Source organism: Ailuropoda melanoleuca, chromosome 20, assembly GCF_002007445.2.
Source record: "Ailuropoda melanoleuca isolate Jingjing chromosome 20, ASM200744v2, whole genome shotgun sequence".
In the NCBI taxonomy this organism is placed as follows: Eukaryota; Metazoa; Chordata; class Mammalia; order Carnivora; family Ursidae; genus Ailuropoda; species Ailuropoda melanoleuca.
The window spans coordinates 1,156,280-1,179,931 of NC_048237.1; the positions used below are offsets into that span (position 1 = coordinate 1,156,280).

Here is a 23,652-nt window from a genome sequence, read left to right on the forward strand (position 1 = left end):
AGACCTTGTGTGTTTTACACTCAAAATGGGTCTGTCCTGACAGCTAGTTACAGTGGTGTGCAGGGTACAGTCATTTAAAGGTTAGCTCCTGCCCTTCAGTATAGTAATTTATAATTTAGCTCAAAGGCAAGTATTCTCTAAACCAGCCATCGGTGAAGGTAGATAGAGGAATGGAGTAAGGAAAAGAGGAATATTTTGTTCCTCATTTCTTTGAAAGTTTATTTAACTAACCTCTGCACCCAACATGGGGCTTGAACTTACATCCCCGCAATCAAGAGTCGCGTGCTCTTCGGACTGAGGCACCCAGGTGCCCCTGTTCCTCGTTTTTATTTTTAATTTTTTTTAATTTAAAAAAAAAATTTTTAAGGATTTTATTTATTTATTCGACAGACATAGAGACAGCCAGCAAGAGAGGGAACACAAGCAGGGGGAGTGGGAGAGGAAGAAGCAGGCTCATAGCGGAGGAGCCTGATGTGGGGCTCGATCCCATAACACCGGGATCACGCCCTGAGCTGAAGGCAGCCGCTTAACCGCTGTGCCACCCAGGCGCCCCGCCCCTGTTCCTCGTTTTTAATTCAGCAGACCTGAGAATGTCTCGGTATACAGTACCTGAAGAAAGCTATCATGCTGGAGACTTCTTGGGAAATAGGTGTGACTTGGGTTGTTTCCTCCCGTGTGATACCTGAGACCTAAACAGACGTGATACTAAGGAGCTCCTCAGTAGGGCCCAGAAGTTCCAAGGCAGTTGGTAAATGACAGTTACAGAGAAAGCAGGGACAGAAAAAAAACATGTAAGGGAATGAATGACGTGCTAGGCCCAGGAGATGCTGAAACTGTGTAATAAAGACGTCACATCACATACCTTTGAGTATCCGACAGCTCTCTCCTTGCTCCTTACTTGCGTCCCATTTTCAGCATGCTGGACAGCAGTAATCAGCCTCACTGGAACCCTCAGCTCGGAGAACAGCTCCAGCAGCAAGTCTCTCAGTTGCAGGACCAGCTGGAGGCTGAGCTTCAGGAGAGGAGAAAAGTCTTACTTCAGCTGTCCAGAGAGAAAGGTAGGTCAGGCTGTGAAGACCTTTCTCAAGGGAGGCATCCTCTACGTCTGGTGTGGGTGAGGGGAACTTGGGCCATCCATTTTTGTGTGGATCAGGGATAACTAGAGTAAGAACACTGGCAATCAGAGCAGATTTACAATCAAGGAAGCATGGCACCTACCTTACACGCAGAGGTTTTTATAAGTGATGAGTTTTCATTTGAGAGGATAGCAACTCTTAAATTTATTGTTTTTATTTATTTATTTGCTTTTTGAGAGAGAGAGAGAGAGCCAATGCAGAGGGAGAGAGAGACTCTTAAGCAGGCTGCATGTCCAGCATGGAGCCCAAGGTGGGGCTCGATCTCACGACCCTGAGATCATGACCTGAGCCAAAATCAAAGAGTTGAACAGTTGTTCAACCAACTGAGCCACCCAGGTCCCCCTTAAATTTGTTGTTTTTAAACATTCAGTTTATTTATCGAAAGTGCTTTTTATTCTTACCAATCATTCCAGAGGTGACTGGGAGTCTTGGCTTTTTGTTTTGCTTTGTTTTAGCACCTGATACCTCAAACTTCGAAGCAAATCACTGCTCTTGGTTACCACTTCCATTTCCCCCTGTCTTAACTCTGAGATCATAGTAGGTAGTTATTCTGAAGATTTTTAAATACTGTCCAAGAGACCTTTGTCTCACTTCTTTTTGCTAGGCTGGGCCTTAACATTTAGTCATGTCAAGGTTAGATTTCATTAGATTCTAGTATATTCACATAGAAGAGTGAAGGAAAAGAAGTATGATATCAGGGGCGCCTGGGTGGCACAGCGGTTAAGCGTCTGCCTTGGGCTCAGGGCGTGATCCCGGCGTTATGGGATCGAGCCCCACATCAGGCTCCTCTGCTATGAGCCTGCTTCTTCCTCTCCCACTCCCCCTGCTTGTGTTCCCTCTCTCGCTGGCTGTCTCTATCTCTGTTGAATAAATAAATAAAAAATCTTTAAAAAAAAAAAGAAGTATGATATCAAGGAAAATAGAGGTAGGAACCATAAAGGGATAGAACTCAGGAGCACATGCTAAGGACCTTGTAGTACGTATGAGATACAAGTGAGGTGTTGTACAGACCTTGGCATAATCTAATCTAAACTCCCCTCCCCTAATGCATGATAATGAAATGATCACAGCAAACACCGATCACCTTCCTTCCCAGAAACACCCATACTCCTCCCCCAAATACACGCACGCAGAAATGGCCAAAAGCCCATTCTCCCTCTGTCTAGGTTAGGATGGGAGTGGGAGGTACCACAGGGAACCAATAGCATGGAAGTCAGAATGGAGTTGGGGAGAAGTTGGGAAGATACTGGTTTGGCTGGTGCTATCAAAAAGTTTGCCCTGTAGGGGCACCTGGGTGGCTCATTCAGCGAAGCATCTGCCTTTGGCTCAGGTCATGATCTCTCAGGGTCCTGGATCAAGCCCTGTGTCAGGCTCCCTGCTCAGTGAGGAGTTTGCTTCTCTCTCCCCCTCTCCTACACCCTCCCACCTCATGTACTCTCTCTCTCTCATAACTAACTAACTAACTAACTAACTAACTAACTAACTAACTAACTAACTAACTATCTTTTTAAAAAAGAAACGTTTGCACTGTAGAGGTGCCTGGCTGGCTCAGTTGGTAGAGCATACAACTCTTAATCTCACAGTTTTGAGTTCAAGCCCCACGTTGGTTGTGGAGCCTACTTAAAATAAAAATTAAAAAAAAAAAAAAAGTTCATGCTATCCCAGTCAGCCAAGTGGCTCTGTTTGCTGCTGGTGGTGGTTGTGGTGTTTTTGTTTTTTTTTTTTTACAGTGCCGCAGGTGTTTTTTGTTTTGTTTTTGGAGTCCTAATGTCAGGTCAGCTTACTGGGTCAATAACCCAGAACCCCTTTGTAGAAATAAGACAGGATTGCTTCCCTAAGGGTAAATTTATAAAATGAGTTAAACATTAGTGGGAAGATTTAATTTGCACTCGGTCCAACTTTAAGCATGGCTACTGATAACTATAGAGTTTCAACTTTCCCCCCCTCCCCCAGCTCAAAACAAGGATCTGCAGCTTGAAGTCACCAATCTGCTTCAGAAGCATAAGCAGGAAGTAGAGATCCTCCAAAAGCAAGAGACAATTTCCCAGTCTCCTGACAGACAATCCGAACCAGCCGCTCAGCCAGCTCTATTCCAAGAGACTGATCCGACAGAGGTAAGAGCATGTCTAATTAAGAAAGTCCCCTGAACAGAGGGATCCCCCGTAGAGAGGGATGTCTGGCAAATATCCCTGGAAGAAATGATGGTTGAGGGCAATCTTCAGAAGGCTGTGAGAAGGCAGAGAATACAGATAGCTTCATGAGTTCCACATATTTCCCCCACCCTTTCCAGCTCACAGCATTTAGAATGCTTTTTCAGACGAGGACTTGAAATGATCTGTTGAAGAGCGAACAGCCATCAGAGGCTGTGTAACTTACTGGTGGACTGATCATGAGCAAGTAGGGGAGAGAGCCCTTGTGAAGTGATACAGTCCCCTTTCACTCCTGCTGCTGCTGTTTTACTATTACCAACAACTGCTTTGAGAACAGTTATCACAGTGCCTCTCCTATTTCTATTCCCTCTTTCCTGTGCTTTTCTCACGATAGCCCTGTGAACCGAAAAACCAAGAAGAAAAGAAACTGTCCCAGATGTTAAGTGAGTTGCAAGTATCGCACGCAGAGACCACGCTGGAACTAGAAAAGACCAGAGACATGCTCCTTCTGCAGCGCAAAATCAACGTGTGCTATCAGGTGCAAGAAAGGTGGTACAGGAAGGGTGTCGGTAAACGGGCGCTCGGGGACCACTTCCACACTGGGAATGAAGTGAGGCCCGAGTTTCCAGGGCTGTTGCGAGGCGATATGCTGCTCCGTGAAACACAGAACGTGCCATCCTTTGACGCACTTGAGGCCTCATAGTGCCCGTGGCACCTTGGCAGTAAAAGCCGGTGAAGGGGCCAGCTAATGAAAACGGCGGGTATGAAGCTCCTGGGTTCCAGTTTTCCCAGAATCAGGAAACTATTATCCTATGGCACCAATAGCATAACTGGTCCCAGAGGAGTCTGTGGTGACCCCAGGATTTTTTCTAGGGGGTCAGTCTGCCCTGTAAAGGAGAGAGTGGAGTCGCCTTTACCCGAACAAATGCCACCTTTTTATCTGGGCCCTTTGGTTCTGGGCCACTGAGATAGAAAAGTTCAGACACTATTTTGTTTCAGGAGGAACTGGAGGCAATGATGACAAAAGCCGATAATGAAAATAAAGATCACAAGGAAAAACTGGAGAGGTTGCATCAACTACTAGACCTCAAGAATAATCGTATCAATCAGCTGGAAGGTATTTTGAGAAGCCATGGCCTTCCGATATCCGGCAAGTCTTAGTCCTTTGTTCTCATCTTGGATCTGTCACGTAATTAATGCCTGTGTGGCCTCTGTGCACCTGCCTGGAAGGTGGACTTTTGCGTCTCCACGTGAGACATGTCCCTCGTGTTCTTTGTCCTATCATCTTTGGTGTTTTCAGACATAGTTAGCGGCTTCTTTTCCTCTTGCGTGTCAGTGTCTTCCACTGATTCCTCTCCCTTGAAGAGTTTCAACAGGGCCCAGCAATTACTGAATCTGTTTTGAGAATTGAGAGCGTATCACTGTCGGCCCCCAGGGTGGGTGTAACACAGTACCTCTCTCAAGATTGTTTCCTCAACCCAGGCCAATATAGAGCTTTATCACGCATCTCTCATCATCCTTTTCTGTGACTTCTCTCTAAAAGTCTCTAAATTCTTTGTTGTAGTTTGAGGATGTCGACGTGACAGGGTAGCTGGCCAGACACTTATTGCAAATTTCATAGTGTGGTACTTCCTATATTTACTACAGCAACTGCTGGTCAGGAGCTGGTCTCAGTCTCACCTGTCAAGAATATCGGCTTTGTTATTAGACTCAGTTTTCAGAAACCTGACTCACAATAACCAAATTCACCAAAGATGGATTTATCTATCTATCTATCTATCTATCTATCTATCTATCTATTTAAAGATTTTATTTATTTGACAGAGAGACAGCCAGCGAGAGAGGGAACACAAGCAGGGGGAGGGGAAGAGGAAGAAGCAGGCTCCCAGTGGAGGAGTCTAATGCGGGGCTCGATCCCAGAACGCTGGGATCACGCCCTGAGCCGAAGGCAGACACTTAACGTTAGACTGAGCCACCCAGGCGCCCCCAAAGATTGATATTTAAATCAGAATGTTCATTTATTATTTTATGATAGTGGCTGTTTCATTGCTGTCATGAGAATATCTGGAACTACTGTTCAGGGCAGCCCTCTCTCTGGAAAGCAGAATCAGTAAGCAGCTTACTTAGTGAGCGTAGAAATAGAGTAAAGGGAGGTGGGTCATGCTGGGGCATGATTTATCCATGCCAGGGCGAGTCTGTTAAAAAGTCACTGCCATGTAGCAAAGGAAATCCTTCCTTGGATTGAAATTCTCATGTCTTTCAGATTTAGGGTCTTTCTGCTGGGACAGTGCAGGGTAAATACTCTTATCTACTTCTGAAGACTCAGTTGCTTTAATTTAACTTATAGTTCTTTCATTCCTGGTAGGTAAGATTGAAGAGTTTTTCATATGTTTACCACTTATTTGTATTGTGTCTTTTGAGAATTGCCTGTTTCTGTCCTTTACCTGTTTCTTGATAGCATTTTATTCATTTGTAGAATTTCTTTATATGCTAAAGTTATTAGCCCTGGGTCAGGTAATGCAAAACTAAATCTATTTCAGTTATGTTAATCTTATCAGTTAAGAAACCATTAATCTGATCTTTGTATTCCATTTGTTTTGGGCAGGAAGACATTCTGATGTGTTCAAAATATTTTTATTCTATTACATTAACTCTTAATATAGAACTTTCGTTATCGACACATTGTGATGATTCAAATACTCTCCGGTTTGAAGCAGACTGTATATTCAAATTTCTGATTGGGTGGACATGGGAGGTAATGCACAGGTTTGGTAGACTGTCTTACATATCTTTTCCATCCCTTTGCCAATATTTTCAGCCTATTTGCAATAAGTTTTCTCTCCAAATTTTTACTCCATTACTCTTTGACTTACAGTGGAATTTTTTTTTTTTTTTTTGCCTTCTTACGTTGAAACCAAATTCTTAACAGAATGAAGATTCTTATGACTGATGTGGCTGGAAGGCAAATCATTTCTTGGTGGAGGTCGATGTCTTGTAATAGGCACTATGACTATAACTTGGTATTCTCTCAATGGCACACATCCCAAATTTTGGAAATACTCCTATTTTGTGTTTCTAGTGCTTCTCTGACAATTTATTTATAGGACCCTGCTGTAAGATAAAACAATGATATCTGTAGATGAAATTGTGCTTCCAGTGTTTTCCTGAGCTTAGCATTTACTTTCCAGTCATTCATTTTGTACCTTTTCTCTAAAGCAGGCCTTGGGTTAGTTAACCATCAGAATGCTTGTCATTCTTTTGCTTTTCCTTTTGAAGTACATGGTGTCCCAAAATCATCAACAGTTTGGATTTTCTTTTTTTTTTTTTTAAAGATTTTATTTATTTGACAGAGAGAGACAGCCAGCGAGAGAGGGGAACACAAGCAGGGGGAGTGGGAGAGGAAGAAGCAGGCTCCCAGCAGAGGAGTCTGATGCGGGGCTCGATCCCAGATTGCCGGGATCACACACTGAGCTGAAGGCAGACGCTTAACGACTGAGCCACCCAGGTGCCCCAACAATTTGGATTTTCATCATGATTTTTATTCTCCTTCTGTCCAACTTATTTTATCCTAAGGAAGAGCTCTCTATGCTTTAATGGATAGGCAGTTTTCTTTTCCCTCTAGAACAGCTCAAAGACGTGGCTTATGGCACCCGACAGTTGTCCTTATGTCTGGAAACACTGCCGACTCGTGGCGATGAGGAGGAAGTGGACATTTCCCTGCTGCATCAGAGTGAAAATCTTTTTGAACTACACATCCACCAGGCCTTCCTGACATCTGCTGCCCTGGCTCAGGCTGGAGACACTGAACCTACCACTTTCTGCACCTATGCATTCTATGATTTTGAAACTCACTGTACCCCACTAGCTGTGGGGCCACAGCCCCTCTATGACTTCACTTCCCAGTACGTGGTGGAAACAGATTCCCTTTTTTTGAGCTACCTTCATGGGGCTTCAGCCCGGTTTGATCTACACCAGGCTGTAGCCAGTGAGCACCACACCCTTGCAGCTGGATGGATTTGCTTTGAGAGGGTGCTGGAGACTGTGGAGAAGGTCCATGGCTCTACCATACTTACTGGTAAGTGCTGTCAGCTTCCCACAGCTCCCAGGACTCATGTGGAATTTCCCAGAGTCTATAGTTGCTCTTCTGGTGGTGGTTCATTTTCTTCCTCTGCCTTTATTGTTAATCCCACCACACCATCCATATCCTCCATGCCTTTCATACTTTCTGCTATACAGGAGCTGGTGGAGAAGACTGCGGGGTGCTAGAATACTGGATGAGGCTGCGCTTTCCCATAGGACCCTGCCTACAAGCAGGCAATAAGCGCAAGAAAGCTCAGGCCTACCTGTCAGCCAGTGTGTTTGGAGCCTGCGAGGCCCAGGAGGATCAGGTGAGAAAAAAGGATGTGCCCAAGCATCTCAAAGGAGCCACAGCCAAGCAGGTCACGAGAACAGCTCAGTCTTCCACTCTCAATAAGTATCTGCTGAATGTGAATGAAGGAGAAAAACTGTAGTGCCACAACCAATCCAGATTCTTCCCTTGGTCAAGTTTGGGTTTGAAATGAAATCATACCCTTGGAGCTACCTGCCTCTCCCTGCTGTGAACAAAATAGCTTCTCTGTTCCATTCTCTAATATAAGGCTTGAGGGCCAGCACCCCTCTCAAAGAACTATCTGCCAGAGCCAGTTTGCAGGCAAGTGAAAGTCATTAGGTTTCTCTGTGACCCTGTCAGAAATCAGCAGTTCACTAGGTCATAGCTCTTCCTCATCAAGGATGCTGGGTTTCAGCTACAGCAACTCTCTCAGGCTGCCCTTTTCCTTCATCCAAGACCAACCTCTTTCCAGTCCAGATCGGAGACTTGGAAGCATCAGAATGAGCTGCGGGTGGAAATCATCAGATGCTACGGCCTCCAGAGTCGACGGCTGGGAACCCAGCCCAGTCCATACGTCATGTACCGCTTCTTCACCTTTTCTGACCACGACACTGCCATCATTCCAGCCAGTAACAATCCGTACTTTAGAGACCAAGCTCGATTCCCAGTGCTTGTGACTTCTGACCTGGATAAATATCTGAGGCGGGAGGCCCTGTCTGTGTACGTTTTTGATGATGAAGACTCAGAGCCTGGCTCGTACCTTGGCCGGGTCCAAGTGCCCTTGCTTCCCCTTGCACAAAACAAATCCATTAAAGGTGGGAGTTCAAGATTATTATATCTTTATGCTCTCCTCCCAGTGTTGTCTTCCTGTCTTACTTGCTTGAAACAGTCTCTCTTAAAAAAACCTGCTGAGAGGGTTTTAGAATATGGTCGAGAGCAACAGAGCAGAAGACTTGGTGCCTCACTAATCCTATGGAAACATTGGTTGCTTCTGCTTTCTTTCTTTCTTTCTTTTTTTTTTTTTTTTTTAGCAACAAAGCAAGATTCTTAAGTGGGTAGACCCACCAACCTGATGTCCATACATCCATCTCTGAACAAACCTTTTCTGACTCTGTAGTGCTTCCCAGTGTTTGTGTTTACTTAAGGCCTATTGTTTCTTAGCACGTTACTGGATACAGACTATAAGCTGTGTCTGTAATAACTCTCCTGTAATTCTCTTGCTTCTTTCAAGCACAAGTTAGACTTTCATGCCACATCATGACAAAGGCAAATTTCTTGGATCTTTTCTTCCCCAATATGGAGCTGACGTGAACTTAGGAAGAGTCAACTCTGGTTCCAGTATTGGGAGGGTGAGGCAGGGGTGTCTGTGTTCTCATTACCAAGTATGTTTGGGTATAGCCAGTACCAACTATGTTTAACAAGCTTCTGGATGTTCCAGAAAGTATGTGAGGCCTCCCTCCTTCCAATACCACAAGAGCTTAAAAAAAAAAAAAAAAAAGCCAACACTTTTGCTCACAACTCATTCTTTGCCAAAAAGAAGAGGCAGTATGGGCCATCTGTTAAATTAATCAGTGTTACAAATCAGAAGTCTGGCATTTAGAGAAAGCCGTTTTGCTGAGGTTTTTTTGGCTTTTGTTGTTTTAGAAATAAGGACCACTTGAGTGTGGTCCTTATTTTTTTGGGAGGGTCTACAAGGTTTAGCAAGCATTAGGTAATAGTAATAATGCAATCATGTTTATTGGCTGGATGACTGAAGACAAGCAAGGTATACCTTTCCATACGTCTTTGACTATCCCTTCCTGAAACCTGGAGATACCCATCTACCCTTCAAATATTCTAAGTGAGGGGCGCCTGGGTGGCACAGCAGTTGAGCGTCTGCCTTCGGCTCAGGGCGTGATCCCGGCGTTGCGGGATCGAGCCCCATCAGGCTCCTCTGCTATGAGCCTGCTTCTTCCTCTCCCACTCCCCCTTGCTTGTGTTCCCTCTCTCGCTGGCTGTCTCTATCTCTGTCAAATAAATAAATAAAATCTTTAAAAAAAATATTCTAAGTGAATATTAATATTCAGTGCTATTTTATGTTACTTCTAAGTAACATAAAGTATGGTAACATCATACTTATGTAATGAATGTTAATTAATGACAAAATACAGTGAAATTCAACATTGGGGAATAGATAAGGTGCTTGCTGGTAAATTCTTGCCTATTTCATGTGATCAGATCTTATGTGTCTGTGTGTTTCTCAGGTGATTTTAACCTCACTGACCCTGCGGGGAACCCTAATGGATTTGTTGAGGCGCAACTGGATTGGAAGTCTTTCTACCTACCCCCAGAGAGCTTCCTGAAACCAGAAGCTCAGCCTGAGGAGGACACCAAAGACGGTTTAGAGCTCTCATCTGAAGAGGAAAAGGCTTCCTTTTCTCCCCAGGTAGCAGGTCTCCACCAATCCTGTGGAGCATATTTGAGGAAAACAGTATTAAAATGGTAGTATCAGAAATGCCTTCTGTGAATGTCACATGTTCGGCAATCTTATTCTGCATCCCTCATAGTGCCATGAGCCTACCGAGGAAGCAGAACCCTGGGTTTTATCGTCGGGAGGAGAGAGAGATGGCATCTCTCAGCTCTGTGGCGGGAGAGGCATAAAGTCTCATGCGAGGCTGTTAAACTCTCATCTTGTAAGGCTGTCTCTGATCCTTCTATTTAGGACCAGATGGCATTTGCTGAGATTCCGATTGAAGCTGGCCAGTATCAAGCTAAGCGAAAGCCTCCACAGGTAGGAGAAAGAAAGGAAAGGGAACACCAGGTTGCAAGCTACTCGAGAAGAAAACATGGCAAAAGAACAGGCGTCCAAGGGAAGAACAGAATGGAGTATCTTAGTCGTAACATCTTAACCGGAAATACACTACAAGTAAGGCCTTAGATACCCTGCAGGATTAAAATATGGGTTGTAGTGTCCCCAGATATGTTATTCTCAGGTAGAAGCAGACACCCAAGATAAGCAGTAATCGTGGTTTTTTGTGGCCAACATGTGTTTCCTTAAACACAAGTAGTTTAATAAAACTCTGAACTGTTCACTTCATTTCAATGTAATTTAATTCCATAGCTTATGGATTCTGCAATTTATACTAAGAATTTTACCAGTCTCCCTCAAATGTAGTCAAAATAAGTTAAAGAACAAGTATTTACTAAACATCTACTATATGCTTGATACTACCTTTTCTTCATAGGGAGCTGGATTAATGTTACTATGTAGCACTTAAAAATATACGAGATTGTAAATATCTATTATCATATGATTAAATAACATGATTATATGTTATAATCATTTATATTGGTTGTATAATTATATTAATATATAATTGTTAATTTTATGAAATTATTATAATTATACAATATGTATACAGTTAACCCTTCAACAACATGAATTTGAGCTACATAGATCCACTTATACATGAAGGTTTTTTTCAATAAATACAGTATTATGAATATATTTTCACTTCCTTATGAATTTTTTTCTAATTTTTTTTTTTTTTTACAAAAGGTTACAAGTTTATTCACATAACATTCTAACACATATCAAAAGTTTCAAGCAGGTCCTTTTGAATAAGAAATTACAACATTCAGCATTAATTAAAAATAAAAGGGTGATGGTGATCATTTATGGGTTTTAGTCTAAAATGAAAATGCAGGAAACATTTATTTCGGTGGATCTGTGTTAATGCCATATTTCTCCCTGAGAAGTGTCAACTGCTGCTCTTCCTTCTTTTTTGTGTCCATCTTCTGAAATGCGCTGTTGGCATTATAGTACAAAACCACCAGGTATCTGTTCCAAAAATTGAGTCCTGCAAGTTGATCATGTGTGTTCTTGGCGTTAAAGATGTCTTCAAAGACCACATAAGCTGTTCCTCTAGTTTCGGGTGTGTTTCCCACTCGGATTTGATGAATAGGCCCATATTTCCCAAATATATCGTACATTTCTTCAGCTTTGATTTTGTATGGTAAATTTCTTATATATAAAATCTAATTTACTTCAGGTGGAAGTCGAGCGTTCCACCTCTTGGCTGCTTGCATCGCCATCTTGGTGGGCTGGTAAGGTTACTGCAGCAAACACTAGAATTCCTCTGGATACCTCTGGAGCTTGCTCTACTTTTTTTTTTTTTTTCAAATTTTTATTTAAATTCTAGTTAGTTATAGTGTAATATTGGTTTCAGGAGTAGAATTTAGTGATTCATCACTTACATGTAACACCCAGGGCTCATCTCCACAAATGACCTTCTTTATACCCATCACCCATCACATCCCCCTCCCTCCCTCAGCCCTCATTGTTTCTCTATTGTTTGTTCTCTATTGCTAAGAGTCTCTTATGGTTTCTTTCCCTCTCTTTTCTTTTCCTTCCCATATGTTCATCTTTTTGTTTCTTAAATTCCACATATGAGTGAAATCATATGGTATTTATCTTCCTCCGACTGACTTACTTCACTTAGCATAATACACTCTAGCTCCATCTACATTGTGGCAAATGGCAAGAGTTCGTTCTTTTTGATGGCTGAGTAATATTCCATTGTGTATATATACCACATCTTTATCCATTCACCAGTCAATGAATATTTGGGCTCTTTCCATAGTTTGGCTATTGCTGATAATCCTCATGATTTTCTTAATAACATTTTCTTTTCTCTAGCTTCCTTTATTGTAAAGATATATAATACATATACAGAATGTGTTAATCAACTGTTTATGTTATTGGTAAGGTTTCTGGTCAACAGTAAGTTAGTAGTTCAGTTTGGGGTGGGGGCCAGAAGTTATACACAGATTTTTGGTGTCCCTAACCCCCATGTTATTCAAGGGCCAACTGTAATTGTATTTGTTGTCCTTACTCTGAAGCAGGTGAACTACACTGAATGGAAGTTCTCAGGGCTTAAGAGCTCCATAGATGATGGTTTAAAAAATCAGCAAAAGGAAGAGGAAATGACATCATCTCACTCAGCAGTGATGGAGAAGGAAGCCCTAAATCCTGTAAATGGTATTGTCTTTTTAAAATCTAATCTCCTGTTTAACATTAGATTATTTTATCAAGTCAGTTATTTACTTTTTTTTTCATCTTGCATTGCTAAACTTTTCATGGAAAATGAGTACCGAAGACCCTAGACTTAGTTTTATGTTACAAGTGTGCCAGTTAGGCAACCGAGGCTGGAATTCTCAAAGTAGCTTTCTATGTATTTAAAGCTAGTTAGCTTGCCAGTTTAGTTACCTAGCAAGTATATCTTGCGAATTATAGTTAACAAAGAAATAGGAGAAGGAGTGTGATTGGTTTATCTGTGATGTTGATCCAAATTTTTTAAATTAAGGCAAAGCTTTTTGTGTTACAGTGAAAATTAAACATGGTTTCAGGTTATAATATGGGCAAACTACATAATTCAGACCAACTCCCTCATTGATGACAACTAAAAAGGTAAAGTTAATATATTTTTTAAAGATCTAATCTTTCTTAAAAGCATTAACTAGTCAGCAAGAGAGGGAAGAATTACGTATCCTCGATCAGGGAGATGATTGAAGCCCAGAGAAGTGAGCTGAAACTGCTTCAGCCCTGAGACCTTACCAGTCTGGAAGAAGACAGAGCCTTGCTTTTGGTGGACTTTCAGGGTAGGGAAACAGGATGCAGTCTGAATCTGGTGTCTGCCCAGCATAGGGAACTGCTCACTTTGGTCTAGAACCCAGAAGCCCCATTCTGAGTCTCTTATGTTCTGAGAGGTAGCACTGTGCTTTCGGCATTTGCAGGGCTAGAGAGACAAGGGCTGACCCAGTGCCCACCAGAACTCCAGATACCGGAATTATCAGACACAGCCTTTGTAACAGCTGTGCTTACTAGTTTCGTGGAGATAAAAGCTGAACTTTAAAATGTCAACAAAGAACTGGAGCTATGAAAAAATTAAGACCTAAATTTTAAAAAACATTTTGTCTTAAAATAATTTCAAACTTACATAAGAGCCGCATGACTAGGACAGAAAAATTCATATACAAACAAATTCACCAACTTTTAGCATTTTTCCACTTTGTGCTTTATCCTTTATTCTGAAGCATTTGAGAATAAGTTGTACATCTCATGCCCCAATACTGCTCTATATTTTAGTAAGGAAAAGAAAATTATATGACCACGGTCGAGTTATCAAGTTTGCAAACTTGTTGTGGATACATGGTACCTAATGTCCAGTCCATTCTCAGAATGTGCCAGTTGTCCCAATAATGTCCATTATTAGCAGTCTTTTTCCGCCTTATCTAATCCAGGATCGTACATTGCATTGGGTCACGTCTCTTTAGTTTCCTTTAATCTGCACCAGTTCTTCATCTTTGTCTTTCCTGACATTCGACATTTTTGAAGAGTGTAGGTGAGCTGTTCTGTAGTGTTCCTCAATTTGGATCTGTCTGATGTTTCTTTGTGATTAGATCCAGGTTATGAATTTTTTTCAGGGTTACCACAAAAGTGATACTGTGTCCTCTCACTGCGTCACAGTAGGGGGTACATGATGTCCGTTTGTCCCATTACTGGTGATGTTAACTTTTACCACTTGGTTAAGAAAGCATCTGCTAGGTTTTCTGAAAAGTTATCATCATGCCTTTGTAATTATTAAGTAATCTATGAGAAGATATTTTGAGACTAAATATCTTGCTCCTCATCAAATCTTGCTTGATAATTTTGGCATTCATTTATGGCCTTTTTGCCCGAATCACAAAGTCTTTACAAAATACATTGCAAATTTGGAAATGAATCAATAGAAATTATAGAACTGTTCAATACAGAAATTTATCAGAGGAATAGATGGGTCAAAAACAGATTAGATATGGGGCGCCTGGGTGGCTCAGTCATTAAGCGTCTGCCTTCGGCCTAGGGCGTGATCCCAGCGTTCTGGAATCGAGCCCCACATCAGGCTCCTCCGCTGGGAGCCTGCTTCTTCCTCTCCCACTCCCCCTGCTTGTGTTCCCTCTCTCGCTGGCTGTCTCTATCTCTGTCAAATAAATAATAAAATCTTCAAAAAAAAAAACAGATTAGATACAAGTGAAGTGAGAATTGTTAAAAATATTCAGAATAAAGCAAGGAGGGACAACAAGATGGAAAATACAAAAGAGGAGCGACAAACATAAAGGATAAAAAGAAGAGGTCTAAACTACATTTAATTAAATGTAGAAGAGAAAGAAGGGGGCAGAGGCAATATTTAAAACGATGACTTTGATTTTTCTGGAACTAATAGAAGCTATTAAGAGTCAATGAAATGAAATTCAATGAAAGTTATTTTTTGTTTTTATTTTATTTATTTATTGGACAGAGAGCACAAGCAGGGGGAGCAGCAGGCAAAGAGAGGGGGAGAAGCAGGCTCCCCACTAAACAGGGAGACTGATGCAGGGCTTGTTCTCAGGACCCTGGGATCATGACCTGAGCCAAAGGCAGACGCTTCACTGACTGAACCATGCAGGTGCCCCAAAAGTCAATGAAAGTTAAAAAAATTCCAGATATAAGGGTGCCTGCCTGGCTCAGATGGTGGAGTATGTGATTCTTGATCTTGGAGTTGTGGGTTCAAGACCCATGTTGGGTGTAGGGCTTAGTTAAAAATATTAAAATTTAAATTAAAAATTTCAGATCTAAACATATCAGAGTCAAAATGCAGAAAGTAAAATCAAATAGAAAATATTAAATGCATCCATCTAAAAGAAAACAATAAGGGCACCTGGGTGCCTCCGTCAGTTAAGTGTCCATTTCTTGATCTCAGCTCTGGTATTGATCTCAGGGCTGTGAGTTCAACCCCTGTGATGGGCTCCACCTCCACGCTGAGTGGAGCCTACTTAAAATTTCTATTTATTTATTTATTTATTTTTATTTTTTTTTAAAGATTTTATTTATTTATTTGACAGAGATAGAGACAGCCAGCGAGAGAGAACACAAGCAGGGGGAGTGGGAGAGGAAGAAGCAGGCTCATGGCAGAGGAGCCTGATGTGGGGCTCGATCCCATAACGCCAGGATCACGCCCTGAGCCGAAGGCAGACGCTTAACCGTTGTGCCACCCAGGCGCCCCTAAAAATTTTTTTTAAATAAAAAATAAAAGAAAGCGATAGCCATGGGTCCTTTGGTAAGACGGATAACCGACTTGTCCAATAGCTACAACTATAGCTAGAAATTAACGGTAAGATACCTTCAGTATGCCAAAAGAAAATAATTAACTGCCAGCAAAGAATTCTCTACACAAAAAAATATTCTTCCAGAGTGAAAACAGAACAAACATTTACAGACAAACCAAAATGGAGAGTTTGCTTCCAAGCTACATTTTATTTTAATTTAATTTAATTTAATTTTAGTTTTTTTAAGATTTTATTTATTTATTTGACAGAGAGGGAGACAGCCCGCAAGAGAGGGAACAGAAGCAGGGGGAGTGGGAGAGGAAGAAGCAGGCTCCCAGCGGAGGAGCCTGATGTGGGGCTCGATCCCAGAACGCCGGGATCGCACCCCGAGCCGAAGGCAGACACTTAACGACTGAGCCACCCAGGACCCCCCCCCCAAGCTACATTTTAAGGTTCTTTAGGCTGAAGGAAAGTTATTCCAGAAGGAAACACAAAGATGCAACGAGGAATGAAAAGCAAAGAATATGGGTTAGTTTAAATGACTGCATAAAGCAAAAATACAGCTTGTGGGTTTTAAAATATGTTTAAAATTAAATAATGTAGTGTGTTCAGTGGTAGCCCTCAAAAAGTTATGTCCATCTCCTAAACCCCAAAGTTTGTAAATGTTACCCTAGTTGAAAAAAGATTTTTTTGCAGATGTAACTAAGCTAAAGATCTTGAGTGTAGAGATCATCCTGGATCATCTGCATAGCAACACAGACACATGCAGAAAAGGAGGCAGTGTAACCACAGAGGCAGAGTTTGGCTGTGGCCAGAAGCCAAAGAATGCCTGGAGCTACCAGAAGCTGGAAAAGGCAAGGAGAAAAAGGAAAAGGCAGATTGTCCCCTAGAGCCTTTAGAGTGAGCATAGACTTCCCAATAATTTGACTTTGGATCTCTGACCTCCAGAACTGTGAGAGAATAAATTTCCAGGTTTTTTTTTTTTTTTTTTTTCTTTTCTCATGGATCTCTTCACCTTTACTTCTCTTAGTATACTGGAGATACAGACATTTCATCCGGAACAAGTTTAAGTGACTTGTACATGTTTTATGTAAGCTGGAGGCAAAACCAAGGCTAAAATAACATGTGGCCCAGCAACTAACGTCACTGAAAAGGCTCTTAGAAAGTTCACTATTGGGGCGCCTGGGTGGCACAGCAGTTAAGCGTCTGCCTTCGGCTCAGGGCGTGATCCCGGCGTTATGGAATCGAGCCCCACATCAGGCTCCTCTGCTATGAGCCTGCTTCTTCCTCTCCCACTCCCCCAACTTGTGCTCCCTCTCTCACTGGCTGTCTCTATCTCTGTCGAATAAATAAAAAGTTAAATCTTTAAAAAAAAAAAAAGAAAAGAAAGTTCACTCTCACCTTACAGATCCATTGCTTTATTGTAGAACGAATGACTCTACAGAAAAAAGAGACAAAAAGGGTAAAACAAGGAGATCTAAGCTACGTTTAACTACATGTAGGAGAAGAGAAAGAAGGGAGACAGAGGTAGTGTTTAAAGTGATAGGGGCGCCTGGGTGGCACAGCGGTTAAGCGTCTGCCTTCGGCTCAGGGCGTGATCCCGGCGTTATGGGATCAAGTCCCACATCAGGCTCCTCGGCTGTGAGCCTGCTTCTTCCTCTCCCGCTCCCCCTACTTGTGTTCCCTCTCTCGCTGGCTGTCTCTATCTCTGTCAAATAAATAAATAAATAAATCTTAAAAAAAAAAAAAATAAAGTGATAAAAGAAATTTGCACCAGCATTCAGAAAATGAAATCTTGAGAAGAAGAGCTGTTTTATCTGGGCTCTCAGTTACCCTCATTAGTTAGTCGCGGATTGCTTTCTTTGATGATTTTCAGGAGCTTCTGGATTTGAGCATTAGATTCATCTGTCTTCATCCGAAGTGTCCAGAGGGGGCAGTTTTGAAGTTTCAAGGCTTCACACAGCATCTTTACTTTATCACCAAGGAATTCTGCCCAGGTCCAGCGTGACAGGTCCTGCTGCTGCTGAGGGCAGACGAGAGGTTTACACAACTTAAAGAAGTAATGGCACATCCCCATAATCATACACATCTCAGGTTACACAGTGGTTTCTTCAAAACCTTGCAAAGAGCTGTAGTAATTCCTATGTGCGTCAGCCCCAGGTGCAAGTGTATTAGCTTGATTTGTGTTGGAAACGCTCTGATCGATGATGGAAGCCATCACTGGTTACGTTGCAGTGTCCTAGCACCAGACTATGTAACTTACAATGGGAGTAACTCAAGCCCTCACACAGAAGTTCCATGCTGCCATCCTGTAAAGCGTTCTTTGCAAAGAACAGGTGTGCCAGCCTCTGGTTGATGACCAAAGCTGAAGAGAGCTTCTTGCCACAGTTTACTGTGAGGTGATGTTCTCCAGTGACAACCTCTGAGAGAAAAATCAAACCCAAAGAAAGAAATAATAAAGATCAGAGTAGAAATCAATGAAACAAGAAAGGAATAGAGAAAATCAATGAAGCCAACTCTGTTTGAAAAGATCGACAAACTTGATACGCCTTAAAAAACAAAGCAAAACAACAAAAAAAACTTGATAAGCCTTTATCTAGAATGACTATACCAATTAAGATCCAACCAGAAATTGCTTAGTAATTTGAATAGGAGAAGTTTAAAGAGTTATTAATTATAACAGGAGATAGAAATGGGTTGGGGTGGGTGAGGATTGACGAGAAAGAAGTAAAAAGAACTCTAAAAAGTATAGGAAGAGCAGATTTAAAGAGCATCCATTAATCCCCAGAGCCGAGACAGAGTACCGAAAGACGAAATAGGTCTGGTAGACAACCCCTTTCAGGGCTGAAATTCAGACGTCACTGGAGGGAGTGAAGTCACGTTTTATTGAATGGCACAGAAGTTTGCTGTGTCTGTACATCAGAACTCCAAGAAACTGTGAAGTTGACCTCTGGAACACTGCAAGTAAACCATTCACAGAGAGGTACCATGCCAGTGGCACTTCACTGCAAGGCTATTCTGGCTGGGAGGGTGGAGGGGAGAGGGGAGGATGTACCCGGGGAACTGCCTACAGGGAGGTGCCATGTACTACAGACGCCTGGAAACTGCTACAATTGGATGTTGCAGAAACCATGTGCTACTAGAAATGTGTTCTGCAAGAAACTGTGTGAGCTGTTGAAGCCAGGCACTAAGTTGCAGAAGCCTGTTTTAGGAGCCTGGTCTGCAAAGTGCTTCTCTTTTGTGGGAGTCTGCCTGTACATTGGAACCAGGAAGAGAAACCTTTTCCTCCTCCAGTGATCCTTCTGTGCTCTCTACTGACAAAACTTAACATGGTGCCATCTGGCAAAGAAGAAATATTTACAGGGTCCAACTCGATCACTGCAAAGCAGACGATGAAATTTTTATTTTGAGCTGAGAAACAGTTAATTGATAATTGGCCTGCTGATCAAGGGGAAAAAAAAGAGCAAAGACACAAATCAGCAAAATCAGGAATGAATGTAAGGCCACTACAGACTCCACAATTAAAAGAACTATAAAATAATATTATGAACAACTTTATGCAACTTAGATGGAAAAGGCAAATTCCTAGAAAGATACAGATTACCAGAACTGACTCAGAAGAAATGAGAGATCGGTATTGACATATAAAAAGTACAGGCAAGAATTAGTCATTTAAAATCTTCCCAAATAAAAAAGTCCAGTTCCAGATGACTTCACTGATGAATTCTATCAATATTTAAGGAAGAAAAAATGCTGATCCTTCATAGTCTCTTTCTGTGAATAGTAGAGCAAGGGAAACTTTCTAACTGATTTGGTTATAAAGTGTTATTGTCTTGATACCAAAGCAAGCCTAAGACATAAAAAAAAGCCAACTATAGACCACTATTCAACATGACTATAGATGCAAATCCTAAATGAAATATTAGCAAACTAATCCAGCAAAATATAAAAATATTAAAAGGGTTGCTCACCATGATCAACTGAGATTTATTCCTGGAGTGCCAGTTTAGTTCAATAGCAGAAAATTGATTTAACACACCGTATTAATAGAATAAAAGCTTTATGATCATCTCAATAGAGAAAAAAGCATTTCACAAAATCCAACTCCTGTTCTTTTTGTTTTGTTTTAGATTTTTTTTTTATTTTTTATTTTTTTTAAAGATTTTATTTATTTATTCGACAGAGATAGAGACAGCCAGAGAGAGAGGGAGCACAAGCAGGGGGAGTGGGAGAGGAAGAAGCAGGCTCATAGCAGAAGAGCCAGATGTGGGGCTCGATCCCATAACGCCGGGATCACGCCCTGAGCCGAAGGCAGATGCTTAACCTCTGTGCCACCCAGGCGCCCCTTGTTTTAGATTTTTAAAAATTTATTTATTTATTTATTTATTTATTTATTTATTTATTTATTTATTTATTTATTTAAAGAGTGTGAGCATGGGGAAGGGCAGAAGGAGAGGAGGAGAGAGAATCTTAAGCAGACTCTGCACTGAGAGCAGAGCCTGATGCCAGCTCAATTCCACAACCCCTGAGCTGAAACCAAGAGTTGGTCGCTCAACTGACTGAGCCACCCACGCGCCCCCCCCATCTCCCAATTTTTGATAAGAACTCTCACCAAACTAGGTAGGAGGAAATTGCTTCAAACTAATAAATGATAATAAAACCTGTAGCTAACATCCTACCATGTCGTAAAACTGAATGTTTTTCCCTTAAAATTGAGAACAAAGGGGGCGCCTGGGTGGCACAGCGGTTAAGCGTCTGCCTTCGGCTCAGGGCGTGATCCTGGCGTTATGGGATCGAGCCCCACATCAGGCTCCTTGCTGTGAGCCTGCTTCTTTCTCTCCCACTCCCCCTGCTTGTGTTCCTCTCTAGCTGGCTGTCTCTATCTCTGTCAATTAAATAAATAAAATCTTTAAAAAAAAAAATTGAGAACAAAGAAAGGATGTTTGCTTTCACTACCCCGTTTGAACATTGTAATAGAGATTTCAATCATTGTAATAAGGCAAGAAAAAGAAATTAAAGTCATACCAATTGGAAAGAAAGAAGTAGTGTTGCCTTTATTTGCAATTGACATGATTTTGTATTTAGAAAATAAAAAAAAATCCACAAAGATTTTTTTAAAAACTAAAAGCAAGTGAACAATACTGCAGGATATAAATCAAGATACTAAAATCAATTATATTTCCATATCGTATCAGTGCACACTCTAAAATGAAATAAGAAACCAGTATCATTTCAGAATGCCTGGGTGGCTCAGTTGTTTAGGCAACTACCTTTGGCTCAGGTCATGTTCCCAGGGTCCTGGGATCGAGCCCCAAATCTTGCTCCTTGTTCAGTGGGGAGCCTGCTTTTCCCTCTCCTCCTGCCTGCTCCTCTGCCTGTTTGTGCTCTCTCTCTGTCAAATAAATAAATAAAAATTCTTTAAAAAAAACTTATTAAAAAAAACAGTATCATTCCAAAAGAATAAAATATTTAGGAATAAATTTAACAAAAGAAATGCAGGACCTATATACAGAGAAGTACAAAAGTTCCTGAGAGAAATTTAAGAAGTTTAAAATAAATGAAGAAATATACCATGTGTATTGATTGGACCACTCATAATTGTTAAGATGACAGTTCTCCCCCAAATTTATATATAAATGCAAAGAATTTAGAATAAGCAAATAACCTTTGTAAAGGAACAAAGTTGAAATTTTTATATTACCTGATTTCAAAACATACCGTAAATATAGAGTAATTCAGGCAGTGTAGTATTAGCGTAAAGATAGACTTACAAATCAGTGGAAAAGAATTGTGATTCCAGAAATAAACTTTTAATTTACGGTCAGTTGATTTTCCACAAAGGTCCCAGGGCAATTCAATATCTAACCTTTCCATAAATGGTACTAGGACAATTAGATATCGACATAAAGGGGAAAAAAATTAGACGACTACTTCACATCATACACAAAAATTAACCAAGATACATCATAAATCTAAATATTAGAACCAAAACTATAGCATTTTTAAAAGAAAACATAGGGTAATAAACTATTTGACCTTATTAGACAAGGCTATCTTAGATATGACATCAGAAGCATGATCCATAAAATTAAAAATTGATAAATTGGACTTCAGCAAAATAAAAAATGCATGCTCTTCAAAGGACACCATTAAGAAAATGAAAAATCAGCTACAGTAGGAGAAAATATTTGCAAATCACATTTATGGTAAAGGACTTGTATCCATAGTCTGTAAGGAATTCTTTTTTTTTTTTTTTTTTTAGATTTTATTTATTTATTTGACAGAGAGACAGCCAGCGAGAGAGGGAACACAAGCAGGGGGAGTGGGAGAGGAAGAAGCAGGCTCATAGCAGAGGAGCCTGATGTGGGGCTCGATCCCAGGACTCCGGGATCACGCCCTGAGCCGAAGCAGACGCTTAACGACTGAGCCACCCAGGCGCCCCATGTAGTCTGTAAGGAATTCTTACAACTCAGTAAAAAAATAACTAAACTTAAAATGGTCAATAGAAGGGCACCTGGGTGGCTCAGTCAGTTAAATGTTTGGCTCTTGATCTCAGCTCAGGTTTTTGTTTTTTGTTTTGGTTTTTTTTTTTAAGATTTTATTTATTTATTTGACAGAGATAGAGACAGCCAGAGAGAAAGAGAACACAAGCAGGGGGAGTGGGAAAGGAAGAAGCAGGCTCATAGCAGAGGAGCCTGATGTGGGGCCCGATCCCAGAACGCTGGGATCACGCCCTGAGCCGAAGGCAGACGCTTAACCGCTGTGCCACCCAGGTGCCCCTCAGCTCAGGTTTTGATCGCAGGGTTGTGAGTTTAAGCCCTACATTTGGGCTCCATGCTAAAAATTAAATTTTTAAATAAATTTGAATAGACATTCACTAAAGAACATACACAAATGGCTAATAGGCATACAAAAAGATACTCAGCAGCATTAGTCATTAGGAAAATGCAAAATAATGTCACAATGAGATACCAGTACGCACCAGCTAGAATTGATATATTCCAGAGGTTGTGCCAAGTGTTAGTGAAGATGTGGAAAGACTGGAACCTCATACATTACTGGTAGGAATGTAAAACAGTACAACTACTTCGAAAAATATTTGGCTGCTTCTTGAAAAGTTAAACATATAGTTTACAATCCAGCAATTCTCTTAAATGTCGATCCAAGAGAGCTGGAAACCTGTGTCCATCCAAAGACTTGTACACAAATCCTCATAGCAGCATTATTCTTCATTCAGAATAAGGAAAGATGTCTTAAATAAAAAACAAAATGTACTAGTCATAAAGAAAGTATTGATAAAGTTGACTACTTTAAGACTTTATTTATTTGAGACAGAGCATGCTTGAGCAGAGGGGATGGGCAGAGGGAGAGGGAACCCAAAGCAGGGCTTGATCCCAGGACCCGGGATCATGACCTGAGCCAAAGGCAGCCACTTAGCCGACTGAGCCACCCGGGTACCCCAAAGTTGACTACTTTAAAAGTAAGAATTTCTGTTTAGCAAGAGATTAAACAGGCAAGCTACAGAGTGGAAATATTTGCAACACATGTAACAATCAATAGGCTCAAATTCGAAAAATATACAGAAAAATCAGTTAGAAAAAGACAACCCAATAGAAACATGAGAGAAAGATATGAAAGGCATCCTACAAAAAGGAATTCCAAATGTTAATAAAAAATATTAGGAGTGCCAAGGTCACATTACAAGAGAGCATGTGGGAGGGGAGGTATTGTTTGAGGCTGTCTTTGGAATGTACAATCTGCCACACCCTGATTACACTGCTTTTTCTTGGCTTGGTCATTTTCTCCAGCCCCTACAAAAGGACCAACTTTCTATTTTCCTTCCTTCCATTCTTTCTTCTTTCCCTCTCTCCCTCCCTCCCCCCTCCCTCCC

The 23,652-nt window shown here is 41.2% G+C and overlaps 1 protein-coding gene and 1 pseudogene across 1 annotated transcript in view; one reads left to right on the plus strand and one right to left on the minus strand.

The window, feature by feature from the left end:
* Positions 1 to 785: 785 nt before the first annotated feature.
* The window catches only part of LOC100467875 (RPGR interacting protein 1), a 46,605-nt gene continuing 23,738 nt past the window's right edge, over positions 786 to 23,652 (plus strand). Inside the window, 11 exon segments of the mRNA XM_034648613.1 lie at positions 786 to 876; positions 879 to 1,058; positions 3,090 to 3,250; positions 3,681 to 3,824; positions 4,286 to 4,436; positions 6,909 to 7,361; positions 7,523 to 7,674; positions 8,128 to 8,470; positions 9,899 to 10,080; positions 10,357 to 10,560; positions 12,537 to 12,675. Coding sequence (XP_034504504.1) covers positions 825 to 876; positions 879 to 1,058; positions 3,090 to 3,250; positions 3,681 to 3,824; positions 4,286 to 4,436; positions 6,909 to 7,361; positions 7,523 to 7,674; positions 8,128 to 8,470; positions 9,899 to 10,080; positions 10,357 to 10,560; positions 12,537 to 12,675 — 2,161 coding nt within the window. The 5' untranslated portion in view covers positions 786 to 824.
* Positions 11,349 to 11,729, minus strand: LOC100465446 (annotated as a pseudogene).